The sequence below is a fragment of the Squalius cephalus genome, assembly GCF_949319135.1.
Source record: "Squalius cephalus genome assembly, chromosome: 22".
Lineage (NCBI taxonomy): Eukaryota > Metazoa > Chordata > Actinopteri > Cypriniformes > Leuciscidae > Squalius > Squalius cephalus.
The window spans coordinates 27,921,092-27,947,030 of record NC_137143.1 but is presented as its reverse complement, the minus strand read 5'-3'; the positions used below and the strand labels follow the sequence as shown (position 1 = coordinate 27,947,030).

The 25,939-nt window shown below is 37.3% G+C and overlaps 2 protein-coding genes across 12 annotated transcripts; both read left to right on the top strand.

Annotated features, from left to right (window-relative positions):
- The first annotated feature begins 2,510 nt into the window (after positions 1-2,510).
- usp48 (ubiquitin specific peptidase 48) lies at positions 2,511-13,059 on the top strand. 10 transcript variants are annotated; one of them, XM_079857455.1, is made up of 29 exons: positions 2,523-2,866; positions 2,998-3,102; positions 3,323-3,457; positions 3,615-3,735; positions 4,213-4,354; positions 4,640-4,767; positions 4,850-4,974; positions 5,145-5,253; positions 5,364-5,497; positions 5,591-5,673; positions 6,734-6,913; positions 7,041-7,175; positions 7,384-7,533; positions 8,091-8,291; positions 8,386-8,500; positions 8,615-8,751; positions 8,837-8,917; positions 9,140-9,264; positions 9,393-9,515; positions 9,664-9,725; positions 9,828-9,938; positions 10,492-10,622; positions 10,705-10,811; positions 10,910-11,014; positions 11,892-12,083; positions 12,166-12,291; positions 12,406-12,454; positions 12,558-12,584; positions 12,706-13,059. In XM_079857455.1, the coding sequence occupies exons 2-29, from the start codon at positions 3,086-3,088 to the stop codon at positions 12,726-12,728; spliced, it is 3,174 nt and encodes a 1,057-aa protein (XP_079713581.1). In that variant the 5' UTR covers positions 2,523-2,866; positions 2,998-3,085; the 3' UTR covers positions 12,729-13,059. The 10 variants fall into 10 exon arrangements, 7 of the variants coding, with proteins under 7 accessions (XP_079713584.1, XP_079713587.1, XP_079713583.1 ...); XM_079857459.1 differs by having other exon boundaries at positions 2,526-2,866; positions 11,910-12,083; XM_079857458.1 differs by lacking the exon at positions 2,998-3,102 and having other exon boundaries at positions 2,511-2,529.
- Positions 13,060-14,387: 1,328 nt separating this feature from the next.
- Positions 14,388-25,574, top strand: zbtb40 (zinc finger and BTB domain containing 40). Of its 2 annotated transcripts, none has more exons than XM_079857179.1 (17): positions 14,388-14,486; positions 15,613-16,088; positions 16,168-16,289; positions 16,912-17,104; positions 17,203-17,342; positions 19,138-19,309; positions 19,394-19,530; positions 19,616-19,811; positions 19,964-20,082; positions 20,911-21,082; positions 21,208-21,576; positions 22,187-22,393; positions 22,483-22,647; positions 22,727-22,941; positions 23,753-23,912; positions 24,153-24,238; positions 25,215-25,574. In XM_079857179.1, the coding sequence occupies exons 2-17, from the start codon at positions 15,620-15,622 to the stop codon at positions 25,413-25,415; spliced, it is 3,123 nt and encodes a 1,040-aa protein (XP_079713305.1). In that variant the 5' UTR covers positions 14,388-14,486; positions 15,613-15,619; the 3' UTR covers positions 25,416-25,574. The 2 variants fall into 2 exon arrangements, with proteins under 2 accessions (XP_079713305.1, XP_079713304.1); XM_079857178.1 differs by having other exon boundaries at positions 24,012-24,238.
- The last annotated feature ends 365 nt before the right edge of the window (positions 25,575-25,939 follow it).

Sequence of the window (25,939 nt, the reverse complement as noted above, 5' to 3'; positions counted from 1 at the left end):
GTAGCGCTGTGCCGAACCAATCATTGTGGGAACAGACTGAGCCATGTTCCCAGACTTCCCACTGTTACCTACAGCACTTGTGTGCTGCACTCCAGCGTTATATAAGAGGGGAAAAAAACAAAGAGATTTAAACATTAAAATAAAATAAGCCTTCACACACAGAATATAACCTAGCAGTCAAAAATCCTCCCCCACACACACACCTGATTCTGGTCTGATTCTAAACAAAATAATTAACATCTGGCTTGACACTGCTAATAGCTTAGCATTTCATTTAGTTTATGTTGTCTTTGAAAGCTGCTCTAATTTGCACCAAGGATTTAAACAAAAATGTATCTATATTCTGTTAGATTTTTTGTTTTAAAAAAACAATTATTCTGATAATTTGTTGTTAGTTCCTAGCTAATTCATTTCATATTGACAATATTATGCTAGCTTTAGCAACCGGAAATCGGCGCATACTCGACTCGTCCCTCGGTGCAAATTACAAGAGAAAGAGAGAGATATGGAGGGAATGAGAACACGCTTACAGAAAGAGTAACGTTAACCAATTAATTTAAGTAGCTGCGTTTACATGGACACTTATAATCGGATTGACGGCTCAATCGGACTAAAAAACCTTCATGTAAACACCTTAAACTATCCGATTGAGCTCGATCCGAATGAAATTTCGATCGGATTGAAAGGGGTGGTTTATCCCTTTTGTAATCCGATCGAGAGAACATGTAAACACTTGATCGGATTGAAAACCGAAACTGAAAGGACTGCGCATGTGCGATGACGTTAAATAGCGTAATGACGTATGACGCGCGGAACGAGCTGTTCTTCCTGTTGAGTAAAGTGTCATCAGAGCCCGTCTACGGACATTCTCTGGTGTCATATTAATAGGTTTCTCGACATTCTAAAATTCTCATTTCACTCGCGCGTCTGTGAAGTGAAGCAGGACAACATCCCACCAGTCCTTGTTTTGGATTCTCATCCACAGACGACTTGTTTTGGCCGCGGGGAGGGGCATTTTTACTGCGTGATCAATAAGCAGCACGGCAAAACGGTTAATATGCTCTAAATTATGACCAGAGATGAATTAATATTACGTCTGCTGTTTAAAACAAATAAAGAACCAATAGAGGAGAATATTTATACGCGAAAAGCGGGAAACTCTGTATATTCGTGCAGTGTGCGCATGCCATAACATCAGATCCGATTTGAAACTTGTTACATATAAACGCGCACATCAACCCGATTACTTTCATCAATCGGATTGATTTCATTCCGATTGTGTCCATGTAAACGTACTGACGGCGAAGGAAACTCAAAACAGGGGCTGAGCTCAGCTGACGACAGTGTGTCTGCGTGCTCCGATCTGCAGTGTGACTGAGACGTGAAGCTCAGCAGGTTCACCACAAGCCGATGAAGCGACTGGCCACGCCCTCCCTATGCATCTACGAATCAGTAGCTACTCTGACCATTTTTCTTGAAATATTTTTTCAATTTGGGATCTTTGCATGCCATCACGTTTGGGGGGGCAGTCACGTCATTTGGGGGGGCATTGCCCCTCCTTGCCCATGCCTATATCCGGCCCTGCTTACACTAAACCTACCCATCACAGAAAACTTCCTGCAATTTTACATTTTCAAAAAATAGCACGTAATTTATGATTTATAAGCTGTTTTCCAAAAAATGTCCCCACAGGGACAAGGATTTTGGATATTGCCATCTTTGAGCAGACATTTTGTCCCCATAATGTAGGGTTTACCAAGCAAGCACAAACCAATACACACACACACACACACACACCCACACACACAACATCCAGGCATTATTGCACAATTTGTCATAAATACCTTCTCTCTATACTAGATTCATGACTTTCTTGTGACAGTCAGAAACCACTACATGGTATGTCTTCGTTAAAAGTTTTAAGGTGAAGTCAGTAAAAAGCTCTTAAACCTTTTGGGCCTTTAACAGAGTGGAATAGAGCTTCTTGTTAAAGGTTTCATTGGACTTTTTTTCCCCCTTTGAGTGTGTGATTTTTTTTTTTACAGTCTATGGTGTGAATGTGTCTCATGATCTACCCTGGGAATCTATACAGGCACAATTCCCACAAGACAAAGCAAAAACACACACATGCAAAAAAAACAAAAAAAAAGAAATAGACCATATTTAAATTTTTTACCCAATTTTTTTAATTTTTGTTAAAAATTACATCTATTATCTTTTCACAACAATCATTATAGAAAGCACATTCACATAAACCTGTTTGGTAGCCTATAGTACAATATGTGGAGCACTTCAGCATTATGTTGTCAATGCAAATGAGCCATTTATGGACTTTTAAATGTCACCTGGCTCAAAAAGAGCATATTATCCAAAGCTTGAATTTTTTCTTTGTGCATTACAACAATTCAATGTGCTGTATGTATCTGAGCAACGAAAAAGTTGAAGAAAACTTGCCATGTGCAACACCCAAACATTGAGCGAGCTGTGCGCGCCAACGGATTTACGTCAGACGCCGCAAGTACGTCACGCGTAAGTACGTACGTCTCATAGAAGTTTGAAACTGACGAAGGGACAAAAATATTTATATAAAAGCTGACGCAAGGGCGCTAAATACAAACTTACAATCAATAAAGTGTGATTTAAAATTCCTATATTTATGAAAGCATCTTCACAGTCAAGAATCTCCTGCTAAATTTACGCCAGGTGCTTTTATTTAATGAAAATAAGTCAGAGCTAGCTGCTAGCATGCTAACTGCGCAGCTTTAGCCGCCTCGATGAAAACATTCAATATTATTGTGTTTGCTAAAGATTTTTAAAAACAACACAGTTGTGTCGAGCCCGTAAAACGCCGTATTTATTTTTGACGGTATGTTTTATTCTAAACTGAATTATGTTGATGGGATAGTCTAAAAATGTGTGTGCTAATTTGGACTCAGTGGTGTTTCTTGAATATTATTGTCTGTACTTGCCAATTATTTGCTTGTTTTCATAAATTAGCTGTCTTTAGAGTGTTTTTCTGATGTATGGGGTAAAATCAAAAGTGTTGTGCATGCTGGACCAATGATGCAAGGCCTGTGCATCACAGATGTGTGTAACTGTCAAGTGAGTGTGGTGTGATTTTTTGATGTTTGTGTTTCTTTTTTATGTATATGTTTTTGGCTGTGTATTTTGTACATGATTTCCGTATAACTCTGTAAAAGTTTGTGTGTGATGTATTTTTTTCTGTCTGCAGGGCGTCTGTACATGTCTGTTCAGCTCTATGTTGTGATTTTTGTGTGCTGAATTTGTGTGTCATTTTCACAGTTTGTATTTCTTTGTGCAGAATGGCTCCTCGGTTGCAGCTGGAAAAAGCTGCGTGGCGGTGGGCAGAGACAGTCAAACCAGAGGACATCACACGTGAACATATCGAGTTAGCTTATAGGATTGCAGTGCTGCCTTGCAAAAGAGGGGCATGCAGGTAATATGGTGGTGACAATGTTCTGTTTACTATTCTCTCTGTTTATTTATTTCAGAAGGGCATTTAAAGGGACAGTTGTAATGGAACAACTGTGAAAACGTGTTTTTATTTCACATCACATCACTGTCCCACCTTGAACATTTTTCCTGTCGCACAGGAGGAACTGTAAAGGGAATCCTAATTGTCTAGTCGGTATTGGGGAACAATCATGGTTAGGAGAAATTGATGAAAATACCTTCCACAACATCGATGACCCAAACTCAGAAAGACGAGATAAGGTATGCAAAATGACTGATTATTTCAATGACTGAAAATGGTTTTTAATGGCCTTAGTTTAACAATAAATTATAGGGTTGTCAAATACGCTCAGGGCAAGTTTATTAAGTCAAGTCAAGTCAAGTTTATTTATATAGCGCTTTTCACAACATAGGTTGTATCAAAGCAGCTTCACAGTAATAAATTAAAACAATACATCAATGTTTGTGTCTAGTGGAACGTCCACGTTTGGTAATGCTGATCAATGGTATCGTTGATTGATTAATTCAATTAAATATCCCCAAATATCCCCAACTGAGCAAGCCAAAGGCAACAGTGGCAAGGAACCGAAAAACTCCATCAGGTGACCTAATGGAGAAAAAAAAACCTTGGGAGAACCCGGGCTCAGTCGGGGGCCAGTTCTCCTCTGGCGTTTATGAACTAGATTAACACTGATATGTCAACATCATCAACATTTATGTGATTGCTTTCTCTTCCAGAACACTTTTGTGGGCCTGACGAATCTTGGCGCCACATGTTACGTCAACACTTTCCTCCAGGTGTGGTTCCACAATCTGGACCTCCGCAGAGCCTTATATGGATTTCAGAATTCCAGAGCTGAAGTACACAACACGGATTCAGGTGAGCTTGAGGTTCTTTCTTTTAAAGGCATGATGATTTTATTGCTTTACTTCTCATTTGGCAATTACGATGCCATGGTAGCATGCAAGTATTGTACAATTATTGCAGTGGCAATTGCCATTTAGTAAACATTTTTTAGTAATTGTATAAGGAGATTCACTCTGTAGCTACTTTGGAGCTAAGCATCAAGAGTACAATGCTGAAGGCATGACTTTTAGCATTAAATATGCATTAGAAGCATATTTATTGAAATGGACTTTTCTTATTTTGTGCACATACCAACAGATTATGAGCCACGGACGATATGCGAACACCTCCAGTATCTGTTTGCATTGCTACAGAACAGCAACAGACGGTATATCGACCCCTCAGGGCTGGTGAAGGCTCTTGGGCTCGATACAGGGCAACAGCAGGTGAGCAAGCATAAGATGGAGCATGTTGGAGTGTCCTGTGGCTCATGTGAAATCTCAAAAGCTACTTTTATTTTGTTTTTAGGATGCTCAGGAATTCTCTAAACTCTTCCTATCACTTCTTGAAGACACACTTTCAAAGCAGAAGGACCCTAATCTCCAAAATGTCATCCAACAGCAGTTCTGTGGGCAGTTCTCTTATGTAACTGTGTAAGTTATTCTTGTATTATCCATGTAACTGTCATTTCAGATTCAGATTCTTGTCACGTGATATATTTATAGTCACATATATAGTCACTTTGAGAGTGATGTGTACAATGTATGACATGTACAATTACGTTATAATATTGTAATTAGAGCTTGTTTTTGTGTTATGTCAGATGCAACAAATGTGGACGTGAGTCTCCTCTACCATCACGATTTTATGAACTGGAGCTGAACATTCAAGGACATAAAAACCTCACGGAGTGCGTTACGGAGTTTTTGAAGGTGACTGCTCACATTTCTTGTGCCTGACAGCTCCATATGTCTATGTAGATGTTATATATTATATTATACTGTATTAAGGGTCTCAATGTGTGGTTTCTCACACTGTTTAGGAGGAGAAGCTGGAAGGTGATAATCGTTACTATTGCGAGAGCTGTCAGAGTAAACAGAACGCCACCCGTCGGATCAAGCTCCAGAGTCTTCCCCGCACACTCAACTTTCAGCTCATGCGATTTGTTTTTGATAGGTGAGTGTTGTAATGTGTCATTATCAGATCTGTTACCTGATGTTTTATAGCCATTTTTAGTAATTTGTTTCTCATCTTTCTCTGCTTTTATAGGCAAAGTGGTCATAAGAAGAAACTTAACACCTTCATTAGTTTTCCAGAAGTTCTTGACATGGGGCCGTTTTTGGAAGGAAGAGGTATACTGGGCATTAATGTGCATTTAATATGTGACCCTGGACCACAAAACCAGTCACATGGGTCAATTTTATGAAATTGAGATTTATACATCACATGAAAGCTGAATAAATAAGCTTTCCATTGATGTATTTGTTAGGATAGGACAATATTTGGCCGAGATACAACTATTTGAAAATCTGGAATCTGAGGGTGCATAAAAATCGAAACTTTGAGAAAATCGCCTTTAAAGTTGTCCATTTATGTTCACGATTGTGCTGCATTCACTCACAAAAATAAATATTTTATATATTTACAGAAGGAAATTTACTAAATATCTTCTTGGAACATGATCTTTACTTAATATCCTAATGATTTTTGGCATAAAAGAAAAAACGAGAATTTTGACCCATACAATGTATTGTTGGCTATTGCCACAAATATACCCGTGCTACTTAAGACTGGTTTTGTGATCCAGGGTCACATATATACACTACAGTTCAAAGGTTTGGGCTTGGTAACATTGTTTGTTTTTGAAAGAAGTCTCTTATGCTCACCGAGGCTGTATTTATTTGATCAATGATACAGTAAAAAAGTAATATTGTGAAATATAATTACAAGTTAAAACAACTGTTTACTATTTTAATATATTAGAAAATGTAATTTACTCCTGTGATGCAAAGCTGAATTTACAACATAATTTCTCCAGTCTTCAGTGTCACATGATCCTTCAGAAATCATTCTAATAATCTGATTTGGTGCTCAAGTAACATTTCTTATTATTATCAATGTTCAGAACCGTTCATCTGCTTAATATTTTTGTGGAAACTGTGATTATTTCTTTTCCCAGGATTATTTGATTAATTGAAAGTTTTTAAAAAACTGCATTTATTTGAAACAATGTAAAAAAAATATTTACTGTCACTTTTGATCCTTTGCCGAATACAAGTATTCATTTCTTTAAAAACAATACAAATCTTGACCGCAAACTCAGAATGATCACTATGTCATCTCAGAATCAGAGATAAGGAATAGGAATGAACATTACTTGATTCTTTTTTCTCCCTCCACCTCTAAATTCAGAAGAGAAGTGCACGTATGAACTCAGCGCCGTGTTGATTCATCGTGGCGTGAGCGCATACTCTGGTCACTACATTGCTCACGTTAGAGATGCCCACACAAATGACTGGTACAAATTCAATGATGAGGAGATCGAGAAAATGGAGGGAAAGAAACTTCAGCTGGGTGTTGAAGAAGACATTGGTAACAACACATTTTGATTTTAGTTTGAATGAGGTCTCATTTTTTGTAGCTACTTGTGTTTACAGTCCTGAAAATATAAGTATAAAAAAATAAAAATATTTTTTATTTCTTATCCTTTACATTCCAGCCGAGACGGGCAAGTCTCAAACCCGAAAGCCAAAATGTAGCAAAGGCTATCACTGTTCGAGGAACGCATACATGTTAGTGTACCAACAGCAGACAGAAGAGATTGACCAAACAGAAACTAACGTTGAAGTACCAGGTAAAATTAACTCTGATAAAACTGTATGAACATTATGGATTAAACAATCACATTGTTTTTTTTTGTGCCAGTGTAATTTTACACAACTGTCATTGTCATCAAGAGAAAACAACATTGCAAAAGTGTTATCTATTTACTGCATTATTAAGAAGTAGAAGTGTTCAAGCCTCTTATGATACCTAATTAAGACGATTTATTTGGTTTTCAGCTTTTCTCCATAAGCTAGTTGAACAGGACAACAAGAAGTTTGAGGAGTGGTGCAATGAGATGGCAGACATGCGAAAACAGAGCGTTGACAAAGGCAAAGCCAAACATGAGGAGGTGAAGGAGCTCTACGAATTGTTACCCGCGGAAGACGGTCCGTAAAAATGCCCCGTGCATCAGTTTCTCTGACAATATAAACTTTTAAATATCCCATTTTTAAATCTTAATTTTGGTGTTAAATTTACACTACCGTTCAAAAGTTTGGGCTAGGATTTTTTGGTTTTGAAAGAAGTCTCTTATGCTCATCAAGTCTTCATTTGTTTGATCAAAAATACAGTAAAAACTGTAATATTGTGAAATATCATTACAATTTTTAAATATAATTTTCCTGATCAAAAGCTGAATTTTCAGCATCATTACTTGTCTTACACATAGTCTTCAGTGTCACATGATCCTTCAGAAATAATTCTAAGGTGCTGATTTGGTGCTATTATTATTATCAATGTTGAAAACAGTTTGTGCAATGTAAAGTCTTGACTGTCACCTGATCAATTCAATGCATCCTTGCTTAAATAAAAGTTAAAGTGAAAAAACAACAACAACAACAATCATATGAACCCCAAACTTTTGAACAGTAAGGCTTTTATTTTTGTATGAAAGCATCTTTTTTTCAATAAGGAATCAAAGTCTGGGCTCCCTTTGTGTTTTTAGGCCAGTCGTATGAGTTTGTGCCTCTGGAGTGGCTGAAGAAATGGCTTGATGACTCCACGGCCACCAAGGAAATTGACAACAGCCAATTCCTTTGCTCTCATGGCAAACTGCACCCAGACAAGATTGGCGAGGCCAAAAGAATATCCATGAAGGCTGCCAATCTCCTTTTCGACCGCTATGGAGGAGGACCCAGACTAGACTGTAAGGGTTTCTTTTGTCAAACCTCTCCTTAATCATTCATTACTGTTTTCTTTGACTTTGACTTTGATATTCATTCATCCTGGATGGCGTTTAGGGTCATACCTCTGCAGAGACTGTGTCACTCAGAGATGTAGGGTGATCAGACTGAAAAACCAGCTAAATGAAGATTACAAAGAGGTCACAAATTTTGCCAAAGCCTCTTTGAAAAGGTACGGAATACTGAATCAGCTGCTTCTTTAACCTGTGTCTCCAGCAGATGCTGCTACTGCAGTTCATTTGTTGTTTGATGAAGCTAATCTGGTGTCTATATTGGGTGTATTTAGTAATGAATCGGGGTTCTGGATCGGTAAGGCTTCTCTAAGGAGCTGGAGACAATTGGCATTAGACCAGCTAGAGGAAGATGAGGAGGAAACCAAACACAACAACAGCAAAATGAACGGAGAGAAAAGCAGCAGCCCGGGTACTGAAGCTTACAGATAGTCTTTTTTTCTTTTGTTTTAAGTCTCATCTTTTAGTTGTTTATTATCTTTTTGTCTCTTTGTTAGCTGATGGAGTTAAAGCAGATAGTGACGACAGGGACGGTGAAGAGATGAAGAACTTTAATGAAGACATTCTCTGTTATCATGGTTTGTTGTCTCTGGATAAAACTGAAAACTAAATGGATTTTTTAAAAATATTTAATGGTGCCTCTAACCGATTTAATGTTAGCAAATGAGATGCTGTCATTTTACGTGAATTAAACAGTTTAAATGTATATTTACACCATTCATTTAAATATTTGAAACTGTATTAGCAAGGTTGATTTTTGCAGTGATACTCCGTAATTATGCTTTTTCTTTCTCCCGCAGGTGGTTTGAGTATACTAGAGAATGACAGGCGGCTGGTTTCTGCAGAGGTGTGGAATAAACTGCGGATGTATTTCCCCAAAGCACCAGAGTTCGCGCAACATCATGAGCCCTGTCAGCAGTGCATGGTAACAAATTGATCAATTAGCACAGCTGTCATGGTTAAAAGGTGTAGTGGACACTCGAAACCTTGTGATCTGCCTACTGTTATTTGGGAAAAGTCTTAGAAGGTTTTAAGATATACTGTTTCTTTCAGAGGCTGGATAGGGAAGGGAAAGAGAACGAGGCTTTGAACAGAATGATGGCAAATGAACAGAAGAGCTCCCTGCTCAACCTCTTCCAGGAGAAAAATCGGCCCACGCTGCAAAAATGGCCACAGGTAACGTCATTTTCCACAAATAAGGGATTCTGTTTCAGTTTTTCCCCTGATGTTTTGAATAATTCAAACGACTTCTGGTAGAGAGGGTGAATACATCAGTATTTCATTCTTATTTTCAGCTCACTGACTTTGGTTTGAATTGTTTTAGGACACAGATATTCTGTACATTGTACCCCTTTACTTTGTAGAAGAATGGAGGAAATTTATCAGGTAATGGAAAAAATACTTTTTCTGTAATCACTGAAATGATTTTGCAGTTTTGATATGTCTAAATTATTGTAATGTCTCCTGTTATACCTGATCATACCACAGGAGGCCAGCAAAGAGTAACCCAGTGTCCAATGTGGGGAACAGTATCCTGCTCTGTCCTCACGGGGGCTTCATGTTCACCTATGACTCCATGCTGCAAGGAGACGCCCAACAGTGAGTTGCTCAGTCCTGACCTCTCACGTGTCTTAGAGTGAAAATAATCAGATGTCATTAAACAAAACTGCAGAAATAGTTTTCATTTGCATTATTTTCTACTTAAATACAATACAAAATTGAAAAATATATTTTATATTATATTATTATATTATATTATATATTATATTATATATTATTTATATTTATAAAATATTTTATTTATTTTATATGAAATATTATATATTTATAATAATAATAAATATAACAACAATAATAATATAAAATATATTACATATTTGTATGTGTATATATTTGAACACTACCGTGTTTTGAAGTGAATTGTAATAATATTTCACAATATTACTGTTTTTACTGTATTTTTGAGCAAGTAAATTCAGCCTTGGTGAGCAGAAGAGAAAAGATCTTACTGATCCCGAACTTTTGAACAATATACTTTTCATTATACGTGTACATTTTAGCCAAATATTTTGATGTTGAATGTTATTTGTCACTACCCATATTAAGAGCAACTCTAAGTTAAGTCTGAGTGTTTGTGTCTGTCAATGCACAGTATAGCTCTTCTCTGGCCTGCTGAATGGGAAGTGATCTACAAACTGTTTATGGTGGACCATATCATCTCCATATATCGGAATCATGATAAACCGCAAGACAACGGCAATGTGCAATACCAAACTCAACCAGGTGAGATAAATGAGCGGTAGTTTCTTGGAGGTCCCTCAAACAGACTTTGTATTTCAAGTGAGAATGTGTTTTTTGCTCTCAGATTTGTGTCGAGAATGCAGAGAGGGCTTCATATTCCAGCAGCAGAGGGACATGAGGGAGTACGCGCAGGCCACTGTGTATGTTCGCAAAGTCATTGACAAGAAAATGGTGAGTCTTTGCATGATCATGTGTCCTCAGTTAAGCCCTAAACATTACAATTGTACTACCAGGAATAACTTGTGTGCCATTTGATTTCTCTTTTATAGATGATTAAGGAATCTGCCCCTGAGTTTAGTGTGAGTGGATCAGATGTTGAGGATGAAAGAGAAGAGCCAAAGATAGATGGAGAGAAAGATCCAGACTTCAGTCAGGTACTTTTGATCTATCTCTCTGTCCATCTTTCTAATTGTCTATCTAGCCATCCATCTATCTAGGGCTGTGTCGGTAAACTTGACAAACTTGTCTGAGTAACACTGGCGGTGGTCCACCAAAACACTTTTTTTAAAATGTGAATATTACCACAGGACTAAAACACAAAGCTTTGTTTACAAAATCAAAAATGTAATGTTCCATCGCAGCCATGGAAAGATTTGGATTTTTGCAATCTGGTCACTTGATTTTGCGTGAATTTAACAATAGGCCTAATGCATTTTAACCGGACGTTGAATCTCTTATTATCAAATTATCACTTACGTCTCACCTATTTTCGCAGGGGATTATAAACATTTCTTTCTTTCGTTTGCTTTTAATTAGGTCTATTATATTTGCATACTTTACTGTGATAAAGTAGAAAAAAGCTGAAGGACAGATGCCTTTTTACTTCAGATTGTATTTAACCCAGTTTGTGCTTGTTATTAGACTTCTTAAGGCGCGTCTTGTCTATCTGGCTCTCTGTCTATTAATCTGACTATCAATCTGACTGTTTATCCATCTATCATCTATCCATCTGCCTGTCCAAATGTCCATCTGTCTGAATATCTATCTATCTACCAATTAAATACCTGACCGACTGCCTGTCTATCTGACTGTTTATCCATCTATCTATCATCGATTTCTCTGTCTGATTTTTTTTATCCATCATTCTGTCCGTTCGTCTGTCTATCCATCTATTTACCTGTCTATCCAACAATCTGAATTTGTGTGTCAATCTGACTGTTTATCCAACTATCCAAATATCTGTCCGTCCGTCCGTCTGTCTGACTATCCATCTATCTACCTGATTATCTATCTATCTATCCATGGCTCAAGCTCCCTTCTTTACATCAGTCTGAGGGTGGAGCCAAACGGCAGAAGCTGAACGACACCGCCTCTCTCTCTACGCCCGCTGTTGCCTCTGCTTCCAAGTCGGGCATCAGGAGGAGCACAAGGCACAGGAAACTCCGTGGGGAGAAAGCCCTCATCGTCTCTGCCAACCAGACGCTCAAAGAGCTAAAGATCCAGGTCTGTTAGTACAGCGAAAATTAAGTATTTCGATTTTATATGATGCCGCTTGTTGTCTTATTTTAAATAATTGCATCCACAGATCATGCATGCATTCTCTGTGGCTCCATTCGACCAAAACCTTTCCATAGACGGACGCTGTTTAACAGATGACTCCGCCACACTAGGAAGTCTTGGAGTCATCCCAGAGAGCATTATTTGCCTTAAGGTACAACTCTCAACTCACCAAGGCTGCATTTATTGATCAAAAATACAATAAAAACAGTAATATTGTAAGTTTCTAAAGTAAATAAATAAGCTGCTTGAATTTGACCCTCTACAGGCTGATGAACCCATTGCTGATTATGCTGCAATGGATGATGTTTATCAAGGTGAGTGCTGTTTACGTCAGCTTAAATTCTAATACCAGTATGTCTCATTTTCAAACACATTAATCTGCCTTTTTTATGCTGAGTATTTTTTTTTTTTTTGTAGTCTGTATGCCTGAAGAAGGATTTAAAGGTATGCATATACTATTGTGATCATTTCTGACATACATTTTTAATCTTTAAAACCTTTGTGAAAGAATCAGGGACATGATGTTGTCAATCATGTTCTACTGTATTTGTTTCCTTTTGTTCAGGCACTGGACTATTAGGACACTGATGGAGGCCTCAGATGTGGAACAATGCTGACAATGGCTGAGCAAGGATAAAGCTTGAACTACACATAGATCTTTTTTTGTTTTGTTTTTTAATTTGTTTTTGAATGTTGCAACAACTTCAAAAGTGTCTTTTTGCTTTAAAACATCGTGCTGGCTTTTAATATTGAAAGATGTTGACGCATTCTGCAAGGTTTTGTGGTCGTGCTTACATGACTGTGAAAAATACGGGTCAAGATTTCCTCAAAGGACGTTCCATTTCAAGGAAAATCTGAATTCCTCCTTGTTTTGTTGCAATGTCATGTTCAGAGATTATGTTCTGATCATATTTTGTGTGTAAAACAGTAAGTCTCTGTAAATCCTTTGTTGAAAAGAAGCTTGTGATGGCACTGCAATAGAGCTCGTACATATATTTAAGAATGCATGAGCAACTTGAATATAAAAAAAAAAAAACGTATTTAGTCTTTGTTTTGTTAATGTAAATAACCTCATCAAAATACAGCAGTGAAGAAAAGTCTAGAACGATGAGCATAAATAGGAGACATTTCCGAATGTGGAAATATTAAAGCATTGCTAAATAGTTTAGACATGTTCTGCTACTAGCAGGCATTTGTGTGAACTTTTCTGTATGTTCTTTCATATGGGCAATAAATATTCTTTTTACATCTTCATATGTGTTTTTTATGTGTAGAACAACTGGAGAGATTGATATCGTAAGAATTCTTATATAAATATAATGTGTGTTTGTTGTAGGAATGCACATATTCCTGTTACTGTTGTGTTTCTGGTCCCGTCAGTCAACATCTTGAGACCCAGCAAAAATGTTTATCATACTGACTGATACAATAAAAGATTTATATTTTGTATCCATACTACTGTAACTATGAAATAACAGTGCATACATTTAACCTGCATTGGAAAACTTGACAAAACTCCCATATTCCAATCGTTAAATATTTCTCAGCTGTTATGAAAGATGTAATACTAACTTCCTGATTCATTACACAATTTTAATTAACATACTGAAATAAATGTGTTCCCATTTTGCACATAGTGGCTAATGTTCATATTAATGTATTTTAGGGGCTTGTATAAATGTTACTCTGTTTACCTGCAGTAAGATGTAAAAAGGTAACCATATGGTTTGAAAACTTGCAGACATGTTTATTTTAAATGAATTTAAAAATCAATCTAATACAACTGACAATTGCTATACAAATTCATTTATATTATGTAAATACGTTTTCCATAAAATTTTCTGGATTGAGATGATTGAGTCATTTTATTTGAATTAAGATACTTTTGCATAATGACAACCCAATAGGTTAATTAAACATTAATAAACATGTTCTGGACTTATTTACAACTATTAAACATTATATCTGTGTAGAGATACACGACAAAATAGGAATTACACAGCTCAAACTCAAGGGAATTTTCATTTTAAAATTAAACATGTTAGTCGTGGATTTAGTTATACATAAAGTCAGCAAAGCTTTCGGGGTGCGTGTACGTGACTATGTGATTGATTTCTGTAGAGGAGTATTTTTTTTCTTAATACCTAAAACCATTCATTATACGCATGCGTGTAAAGATACCGCAAGACAAGTCTTGACGCGCATGCGCATTGTGTTATCTAATGGCTTTCAAATCTTTTCGCGCATGCGCAGTGTTACACTGTTTTGGGCCGAATCTTTATTGCGACGCGAAATGTTGTCCTTCGAAGGAGTTTAAATAAAGAGCCGGATCTTTTGAATTTAAAGGTAAAGGGGAAGTGTTTAGCTGTGGTGTGCTGTGTGAGGCACAATCATTTGCCTCTAATTTTGTGCAATTTGTACCTTTACTGCTTTTATTTTCTATATTAGCATTAGATAGCATGTCAGCTTAGCCGAACACTGAAATCTCCCTCATTGCATGTGTTTATGGCGCCACATTTAGCTTTGTTATTTTGTTGTTTGCCTATTTTGTTCTTGCTATGAAGATAAAAATCCTCCAATTATTGTCTTCTAAATTGTTATATACTGTGTAAATTTGTTTCCTTAATTTACACTTGGAATAAACCATAGGGAATAAACAGGCTAAAATGTCTCCCCTACAGTCATAAAGACACACCTTATGTACTGTGTTTGTTCACATTTTATTTATCTAAATAAGTGGTGCTTTAAGAGAATTTATGACATATAAGATGTTATGAAACATAGTTACTGTGCACGATTAGGTCTTTGTCAAGGCACTCCTGTACTTTATTGAAAAGGAATATTTCACTCAAAAATAATGTTTGGGTTATTTTTATTTTCTTTAAGCACATTGGGAAGAAACAAAATACATTTGAGCTGATATTTTTTGTCCACCAGAGCAATAAGTGGTTCCCCTTTTATGTCACACTGCAAAAAAAAAAAAAAAAAAAAACGTACACAATATATAAAAATATAAATAAATTCTTAAATCAATATACTCAGAAGGAATATGACTGTGTTTTTGTTGTTCTGAAAAAATTAAGTGATTTTTTTGCTTAAAACAAGAAAAAAACGTCTCAAACTTAATTTGAAGGGGAAAACATATTATTTTTCTTAGCCCACTGACAAATATTTTTTCTTATTTTAAGCAAAAACTCTTTTCCCAGTACAATTACCTTAGCATTCTTAGAACAAGATACATTTACCTGAGTAGTAAGATGACTTAATACTTAATCACTCAGAGTACTTAATGACTTATCCTTAAAACAAGAAAAAAAACTTTCAGTGGGGCAAGAAAAATACATTTAATTCAAAGGGAAAATAATTTTTTTTTTCTTAGCCTATTGACAGATTTTTTTCCCTCTTGTTTTAAGCATAAACTGGGTTAATTTTGATCATTTTTTCAGCATTTTCTTCTTGTCCACCTCTACAGGTCCAAGATGGAGCTCCCAAACTACAGTCGACAGCTCATGCAGCAACTGCATGCTTTACAAAAAGAGAAGCAGTTCTGCGACTGCTCCATCCTGGTGGGCGAGACCCCCCATCCCGCTCACAAGCTAGTGCTGGCGGCCTCCAGTATGCTATTTAAGTCTGTTCTGGAAGGTTCTGACAGCATCTCCATCGACACAGATTTACTGTCCTCTCAAGAGTTTTCCTCTCTTCTGGACTTGGTGTACACTGGTAAACTATCTCCCGGCAAGCACAACTTCACCCGACTCATAGCCGCCGCTGACAGTCTGCAGATGTTTGATGTGGCTGTTGGTTGTAAGAACATTCTCACCGACCTCATGAAGCAGACTTCTATGGAAACTAAGACAGAGTCGACGGACTCTCAAGTAATAAAACTTGACTGTCTTAAGGAGCGATCTGAATCAGAACAGCTTAAAAGGGACAAGAAGAGTTTGCAAGGTAAAATATTGACTGATTAAGGGATTGAGATCACTTCATTCGAGTGTTTTGTATGAATTGTGTTTATTTCTATGTTCAGAGGACAATGCAGTTGAGCTGATCTCTCAAAATCAAGCTGGTATCACAAAGATCCTACAGTGTGGACAGTCATATGTTAAGGTTCTTGAGATCTGGGATACAATCTCCACAGAGGAGCACAAGGTAAGATAGTAGTAAAAAAGTGTATGGAATAATTACGATTTTTTTTTTTTTTTTTTTTTTTGAAAGAAATTCTACTCAACAAAGCTGAAAAAAAAAAGTAATATTGTAAAATAATTTTTGTTGCATATCAAATAACTGTTATTTTAATATATTTTATAATTATATTTATTCCTATGATGGAAAGTATATAAAGAATATTAAGCAGCACAACTGTTTTCAACACTGATAATAATAAGAGTGTTTCTTGAGCAGCAAATCAGCGTTTTATGATTATTTCTGAAGGATCATGTGACACTTAAGACTGGAGTAATGATGCTGAAAATTCAGCGTTTTAAATCAGAGGAATACATTACATTTAAAAATATATTACAATAGAAAACAATTCTTTTACATTGAAATCATTTCTCAAAATATTAGTTTTTACTGTATTTTGATCAAATAAATGCAGCCTTGGTGAGCATTAGACTTCTTTCAAAAGCATTAAACTTTATCTTTTGGCGCCAGTTTATGTAACTGATAATTCATTCTTAAGATGTGTTGATGATCTAAAGAAGCATTTAGGACTCAGTTTTATAATTCGAATGTAATATTGTATTCAGATCTGCCCTCTGATCTCCTGCAGGTCATCCTGGAGAGCTTCAGAGGAGATCCATCAGCACATGAGGTTTACCAGCGGTTGCTAAAGCTTGTGAAAGTTGAGAGAGTTCTGTCAGCTCAAACAGTCCTTACTTTGTTTGAACAGCTAAAATGTTTAAACCCTGAACCAGGATCAGTTCTGGAGGAGCAGGGACATCAGAGCTGCCCCAAGCCAAAAGGTAAACTGACCTGGGTGAAAGAACCCATGAGTGTTGAATCATGGGTTGCTCAACTTTGAGTGATTGTACAACTTGTCCTGTGATCTGTTCATCCACAGATCCTGCAGCAGATGTTCGGGGCTCTGCTGGGCTTTTAGACCGTGTATCAGAACTAACTCTTCACCTCTCCAGTGTCAACAACCTCTCAGAGCTTTTGACCAATGCAGTGAACAGATGTTCCAGTGATATGGAAAAAGAGGTACATTTGTCCCTTACAGTTTGTTATAGTACTCATTAATTATACTATAATTTGTTATATATGTGACCCTGGATCACAAAACCAGTCTTAAGTCGCACGGGTATATTTGTGGCAATAGCCAACAGTACATTGTATGGGTCAAAATTATAGATTTTTCTTTTATGCCAAAAATCATTAGGATATTAAGTATAGATCATGTTCCATGAAGATATTTAGTAAATCTACTGTAAATATATAAAACATTTATTTTTGTGAGTGAATGTAGCACAATCGCGAACATAAATGGACAACTTTAAAGGCGATTTTCTTAATGTTTCGATTTTTATGCACCCTCAGATTCCAGATTTTCAAATAGTTGTATCTCGGCCAAATATTGTCCTATCCCATGTGACTGGTTTTGTGGTCCAGGGTCACATATAGTATACAGTACTACATTTAAAAGTTTCAGGTTTGTAACGTTTTTAATGTTTTTTAAAAGAAGTCTCTTATGCTCACCAAGGCTGCATTTATTTAATTAAAAATACAGTAAAAACTGTAATATTGTGAAATATTATTACAATTTAAAATAACTGTTTTCTATTTTAATATACTTACTATATATAATATATACTATATTTCTGTGGTGCCAAGCTGAATTTTCAGTATCAATACTCCAGTCTTCAGTGTCACATGATCCTTTAGAAATCATTCTAATATGCTGATTTGCTGCTCAATAAACATTTCCTATTATTATTATTATCAATGTTAAAAACAGTTGTGCTGCTTAAAGGGGGGGGTGAAATGCTCATTTTCACTCAATCTCCTGTTAATCTTGAGTACCTATAGAGTAATATTGCATCCTTCATATCTCCAAAAAGTCTTTTGTTTTATTAAATTTTTAACAGAAAGATAGGCTGTACCGAGTCTTTCCGGAAAAAACCGAGCGGCTGGGGGCGGGCCGTGTGGGCGAAGCTTAGCTGTGCTAACGCGCCAAGCTAGTGACAACACACAGAGACATTTGTTCAACAAACAGTTTTACTCACCGTCCGGTTCCAACGCACGACCGCGAACCTTTATCATTGTGACTGCTCGATCCTTAAGCATTAGACGATCTGCAAATCCGTAGATCTGGGCTTTGTTTAAACAATCATCGTCGAAATGCAGGGAACAACAGTCTTACAACACAACTCCGTTTATGCTCAGGAAAACAAACTCCATCCACTGGTGCCTTAACGCCGGGTTCTTTGGGAATCTGTGCAGGGTTGTCTTGCCCTGGCAACCAAAAACACACTTCTTTGGTGACATTGACTTCCCAAAAGCCGGGCAGGGCGCTTTGATGGCGAACTGCTTTCACTCTCTTGCTCTAGTCTACGAGTGCGCGCGCGGCCGCGATCTTACCGGAGAAGTGCCCTTAGGACCCATATAAGGAAATTCCGCCCTATCTTACGTAAGACAGAGCCATACTCGAAAAAAACTTTCCGAAACTTGTGACAACCCGGAAGGAGTATTTTTGGAACAAAAATACTCCTTCAAACGTACAACTTAGTTTTTGAAACTTTGTCCATGTTTAGCATGGGAATCCAACTCTTTACCAGTGTAAAAAACTCAGTATGCATGAAATAGCATTTCACCCCCCCTTTAATCTTTTTGATGAAACTGGGATTTATTTGAAATTGAAATCTTTTGTAACAATGTAAATCACTGTTGATCAATTGAATGCATCTTTCCTAATAAAAGTGTTAATAATTTTTTTTTTTTTTTAAACTTTCTGACCCCAAACTTTTGAATGGCAGTGTATGTGTCTGTTCTTCTTAAGGCAGTGCTGCAGTGCTGTTCTGCTCCATCATCAGTGGAGGTGGTGGAAAGGTTGTTAAGTAAACTCAGAGAGAAGACCATGAGTGAAGAAACGTTTCTGATGCTGCTCCATGAGGTGAAGGAAAGCTCCTCAGATCTGCTTCAGCTCCTGGAGGCCCTGAAAGACCCAACGGGTATGCACAGCAAAAACCTCTGTCGCGTTTCATCATACAGCATATTCCTTCAGCCAACACTTCTGATGGCTGCTACTTTTTCAGGTAACACAGCTGAAGACAGCAGTGGGATGGATTTGTTGAGAATATATCAGAACAGACTCATCGAGCTGAATCTGGATCTCCAGCTCATCGAACAGAGCCTTAAAATGGGTCCTGACATGCCTGCAAATGACAGAGAGGTACCTGTGTTGCATTACAAAATGACCTTTAAGAAGTGGATTCAATGCAAGGAACCATTTTTTAATATAATTGTGTCCATTCAAGTGTATTGAAGCCCTGCTGGGAGGAAAAGGAGATGGCGAAGTGGTTGAAAGGCTGATATCTGCAGCATTGGACGGGTCACTGCAGGCGGTGACTGTATGGAGGCTGTTCCTGTGGACAGAGACACACAGTCCAGAGCTGGGGCTCCTCATGCAGGAGGTCAAGGAGAAACGAGACGCACGAAAACTTCTCCAAACCAGTGAGTGTCAAACAGCTTTTACATCAACACACTGCTTTTGGTCACTACTACTGCCATTCTCTGAATGTGTGAATTCAGAAAAATCCTTTAGTAAGTAAATTAACCCAGTCGCTTTGTGTACCAAAAGTATATTTCGATGCTTTATTTTTTAGTTAAAGACATAGATGTGCTCTTCCAGCACAAATCACTCATTCTGGAAACAATCAGTGACATTACCCTGCTCGAACAGGGTGTGGACGCAACGGATCATGGAACAGAGCAATTTGCTGAGGTAAGAAATAGAGGATAATATATTAAAATTATGAAATTATGGTCTGTGTCCTAATTGGCTAATCGTTCTGACCCCAAACGTTTGAACAATAGGTATATATACTATACATATATATATATATGTGTGTGTGTGTGTGTGTGTGCATGTTTTACTATCCTGGTGGGGACTTCAACCTGAATGCACACAGACTCATGGGGACTCGTGTCACAATGGGGACCTAAATTGAGGTCCCCATGGGTACACAAGCTTATAAATCAAACAGAATGAGTTTTTTTGGAAATGTAAAAATGCAGAAAGTTTTCTGTGATGGGTAGGTTTAAGGGTCGGGTTAGTGTAAGGAGATAGAATATACTGTTTGTACAGTATAAAAACCGTTAAGTCTATAGAGAGTCCCCACAAAGATAGTGAACCAGACGTGTGTGTGTGTGTATGTATGTATGTATGTATATATATATAATGTAAATATACAGTATATTGTAAGTATAATTCACTGACAAAGTACATATTTTGAGTGTGTAGTAAGACATTGCTGTGGCAGCTATGACCTTGCTTTCGTTACTAATTTTATACAACAGAAAGTTAAGAAGAGTCAAACTCCTTTTTCCTTGCAATACACAAGGGGTTGTGGGTAATATTAGTCCAAAATGCACTGATGCATATTTTAAAAAAATCCACTCATGCACCTTTGGTTTACTGTTTTCAGTGTACTTTAAATTAGAGAAATACACTAGTCGCATACTTTGTATTTCCAAGAGATGTTCTTTGTGCAAATATACAACATATAAAATAAAATATAAGATTACAAAACATTATTTTGGTGTGTCCTAGTTTCTCCAGAGCTGTCGGAGAGCCGATGGTGAGCTGGAGTCAGTGCAGCAGACTGTCGAGAGAGTTTTGAGTCGTGACTCAGAGTTTGCCAGTTCACTGTGCCAGCTGCTGTCTGCCAACCAGCAGAACTTCCCTCAGCTGACCACTCTCACGAAGCACCTCAAACATACTGGTGAAAGACTTCACAGAACATAGATATTTCTGTCCATGTGATGATATGATAGTTCTGCACACATTTTAAAAGCATCTGATGATAAATCGTAACAAAACTTTACGTTTTATCCATGTTCGAAACAGGGCCTCTGTCAGATTCTGACTGTCCTGTAAAATCTGAGGTTGAGCAGGAAGTGTCAACTGCAGACTCTGAGGATGATGATGGGGAAGACTCCAAAACAAAAGGCAGAAGGAAGGCTGTGCCTGTGTCTTACCGCTGCGAGTGGTGTAATAAGACGTTTGACTTTAAGTGTCGTCTGATAAAGCATAAGAAAGGCTGTGCCCTCGCACCAGGGAAGGAGCAGCGCTGCTCAGAGTGTTCAATGCCGTTTCCAACGCTCAAGAGTCTTCACCAGCACTGCATGGAAGCCCACGGCGGCCCGCCGGCTAAGAAGAAGAAAACAGAACAAGTACCATGTGACATGTGCGACAAGACCTTCAAACACTCTTCAGGTGGGTGATGATCGTTCTCAAGACTTTGAAATGCTGGTTGTTAAAGGGATAGTTCACCCGAAAAATTAAAATTTTGTCATGGCTTACTCAACCTCAAGTTGTTCCAAACCTGTATGAGTTTCTTTCTTCTGTTGAACACAAAAGAAGATATTTTGAAGAATGTTGGTTACCAGACAGTTGACGGCACCCATTGACTTCCATAGTAGGATAAAAATACTGTAGAAGTATTTTATACCAACATTCATCAAATTATCTTCTTTTGTATTCAACAAAAGTAAGAAACTCATGCAAATTTGGAACGACATGAGGGTGAACTTTTTTTAGTGAACTATCCCTTTAATACGTGAGCTCCAGACAGTAAACAAGTGTACAGAAAACATTAGTTTTTGCTATAGTATATCAAAATTGGCTTCAAGTATCATTTATCATGTTGTGAAAATGTTACGAAAACACTACATCTCCATTTCCAAAAATACAATAAAAAAAAATATATTTTTTAAAACTTTTTTTAAGGTCAGTTGGTGTCTGAATACATTTCTGGATATAAAATGGACCTTAAATCACTCTTACGTCAGCACTGTTTTATGATTTTATTACTTATTCTTTTCAGGTCTTTTGTATCATAAACGCACGGAACATTTTGAGGAGCGGCCGTACGCATGCGAGGAGTGCGGGGCGAAGTTTGCTGCCACCTCGTCCCTGAAGAACCACATGCGTCTCCACACGGGAGAAAAACCCTTCCACTGCAAACACTGTGACATGAGCTTTTCTGTTGCCGCCGCTCTGTCCTACCACACCAAGAAGAAGCACGCCGAGGGTGGGAGGGTTTAAATGGTTTTTCTTATTATTATATCAGGCTTTTGTGTGAAAACCAGCTACAACATTCTGCAAATTCTGCATTTGCAGGTAAAATGTACTGCTGTCAGTACTGCTCAGCCTCATTCGCACAGTCCATCGAACTGACGCGTCACGTACGCACGCACACGGGAGACAAACCGTATGTCTGCAGGGAATGCGGGAAAGGCTTCAAACAAGCTAATGGACTCTCCGTCCATCTACAGAACTTTCACAGTAAGCACATCCACATGAGTCACATGATATATTTCACTCTCTAATAAACACAAACTAAACTACTTCTCTGTCCCATTAGACATTACAGAACCTCATGACTGCCAGAAATGCCGGGTGAGTTTCTCTTCGCTGGACGAGCTCCGACAGCACATCCAGGAGGTGCATCCGAAAGAGCTGCACCAGTGTCCCGAGTGCAGCAAGATCTTCAACAGCGAAGCCAATCTGGAGAAACACATGAACATTCATGACGGAAACAAACCCTACAGCTGCAAGATGTGCAAAAAGTCCTATCAGGCAAGAACAGTAAACTTGATGTATCGAGTGATAAAGGATTATTTCTGTCCAATAGAAAATCGTGTCAACGGAACTCTCTTTTTGTGCAATTTGCTTAGAAGGCAATGTTTTTGCATTAAATAAGCAAGTACACAGTGGCCCCAAAATGTATTTTGACACTTAAATTACACATAATTAATATATAAATTGCAGATGCATTTATATAAAATAAGGACAGGCACACTTTCAAGCAAAACATATAATATAATATAATATAATATAATATAATATAATATAATATAATATAATATAATATAATATAATATAATATAATATAATATAATATAATATAATATAATATAATAATACTGTTAAACAAATGTGGGGTCGGTAGATTTTTTATGTTTTTGAAAGAAGTCTAATGCTCACCAAGGCTGCAATTATTTGATCAAAAATACAGTAAAAACAGTAATATTGTGAAATATTTTTACAAATTAAAATAACTGTTTTCTATTTTGATATATTTTAAAATGTAATTTATTCCTGTGATGCAAAGCTGAATTTTCAGCATCATTACTCCAGTCTTCAGTGTCACATGATCCTTCAGAAATTATTCTAATAAGATGATTTGCTGCTCAAGAAACATTTTTCCGGTATTATTTGATGAATATAATATTATTTTATTAATAATCGTAATATTTATATAATATAAAATTACAATTATTTTAATTATTAATTTTAACACACACACATAAATACATTTATTAATGAGGACAGTACAAGCACATTAATCAAACATTGTTACCATTTAGTTTCTATTTCTTCATTTCAGACTCTCTCCGGTCTGTGGTACCACAATCGCACTGCGCACCCTGAGAGCATCTCTGCCCAGGGCAACAAAACCATCAAATCTCTCCTGCAGTGTGACAAGTGTGACAAGACATTTAGCAACCGAAACAGTCTGTTAAAACACCAGATAACCAATCACACAGGTAAATAATGACCACTAGGTTAGTATTAACTAACCATTGATAGTGTTACTGTTCGTCACAGTTACGATGTACTGTATTGATTGTGTGTGTGTTGTTCAGAAGTGCGCGTGTGGAAGTGTGTGGACTGTGACAGCACTCTGACGAGCGAGCTGGAGCTGCAGGAGCACGTCTGCAGTGGACAGTCGAGTCAGGCCAGCTCTGTGTTCAGCTGTATGGTCTGCTCTCTCCACTTCCCCTCAGAGCCGGACTTCCAGCAGCACTTCCTGTCCAAACACCTGCAGCTCATGCAAGAGGAAGCACAGACACAGGCCTCCAGTTCTCATACGGTGACGCCCCAAACCTCCCACAATCATCCATGACAGAAATTAGAACATGTGCATTTATTGGTGGGAGATTAATTTTAATTTAATCTGAAGTGCAATTAAAGTTTAAAGGATCATCACAGCAATTTCCTTTGAAATCCACTTGTAATATTAGTCAAGGTTTCACAACCAAATGCCCAAAATATTGTGTCCATTTAACTTAAAGATATTTGCAATGGTTAAGGCAAGACACAACAGGTGAATAGGGTCAAAGTTTAAATTAATAAATATCACCATACTGTCCCCATTTGATTAATCGCATTACATGTTATTTTTGTAGTTTAAGATTAATGCTGTATTAATAGTACATCAAAACTTTAATATCAAGATCATACTGTTTTCCATGAAATGTCCGAAATACTAAATGACATTTGCAATGGTTAAGGAATTGTTTTTACCAAACTTGTATTACAAGTTTTCTGAAATTTGATATTTAAATATGCACATTATTTATTATCTAATTAAATATGCACTAAAAAGCAGAAATCTGAACATTGGATTATTGCACTTTTTTATAGAGAGCATCTCTTTTTATCACTGAAAATACTGTCAGCAGCCAGAAGAAGAAGAAGAAAAAGAAATGTTCTCTGTAAAAATCTTAAGAAATAGATAGGAATAAACCTGGAAAGTCTGCTGTATATTAAGTGCCACTGAAATTGAGATTTCTGGCTCAGTTCATGAGAAAAAAATGATTTTGAAAAATGGCCTTTGAATTATAATTTAAATCTACAGATGCAAATAGATAAAGAGGAGTGATTAAATAAACACTTAAATGTGTTATTAAAAGAAGACACGTTACGGAAGCAAAATAGGCCAAAATCTCGAAATTGACCAGTGCCTGGAAAAACAGGTTTTGTCTGTAGAATCACACAGATTTCACTACACAGTTCTTCCTTGTCAACAAAAAAGGCTTGACTGAGGTTTTCTTGACTCTCTCCAGGTGATTCAGTGTGAGGAGACAGCCGGTCAAGAGGTGGAGCAAGTGATTAGCCTCGACCAATCCCGGATTGAGGGGTCACCGCAGGTGTTCGTCGCTCTGGGGGATCAACAGGAAACTCCCAGCGGCTCTGGAATCGTGGCCGTGAGCATGGAAGATCTCCTGAACGGCACAGTCACGCTCATCTGTGAAGAGGGTCAATGAAGCGCATGGGTTTATGATCATGCTCATGTTCCTTTTTACACTGGATTACACCGGGGATTGAAGGCTTTAGCCTTACTGTGAATTTTTTGTGTGATTTTCTGGATCACTTGATATGTTTTCCTCTCCTGGAAGAGGCTACGCGTACACAAGCATACAAAATCCATGTTAAAAATAGCTCAAGATGACATCTGTGTCTTGAGTACAGTCTGAATCTTTTTTGATTGCAGTGCATTATGAACTACATTGCTTTTGGGGTCTTTCTTTATTTATTTGAACATGTTGACAAGCACACACTTATTTTAAAAGCGAAAACCAACACAGCATCTACCTCCAATCAAGCATCATGTTCAGAGATGATTTTTGTGTTTGGTACATGAGACTTTGGACCATTTCAAAATTACAGAGTGTCTATTTACATCAAGTACAAATAGCCCGTCTTCTTTTCCTGCTAAAAATAACTTGTAAAAAATATTTTGTGACCAAGCTGACTGTTTAACATTTTATTTCTACATCTGTGTAGAAAT

Bases quoted from the DNA above. Each gene is read 5' to 3' on its own strand.
- usp48 (XM_079857455.1), top strand. The intron at 4,355-4,639 runs GTGAGCTTGAGG...ACATACCAACAG, and splicing joins AGTACACAACACGGATTCAG to ATTATGAGCCACGGACGATA. The intron at 5,498-5,590 runs GTGAGTGTTGTA...CTGCTTTTATAG, and splicing joins ATGCGATTTGTTTTTGATAG to GCAAAGTGGTCATAAGAAGA.
- zbtb40 (XM_079857178.1), top strand. From the start codon at position 15,620: ATGGAGCTCCCAAACTACAGTCGACAGCTCATGCAGCAACTGCATGCT. The intron at 17,343-19,137 runs GTACATTTGTCC...GTTCTTCTTAAG, and splicing joins CCAGTGATATGGAAAAAGAG to GCAGTGCTGCAGTGCTGTTC. The intron at 21,083-21,207 runs GTGAAAGACTTC...TGTTCGAAACAG, and splicing joins GAAGCACCTCAAACATACTG to GGCCTCTGTCAGATTCTGAC.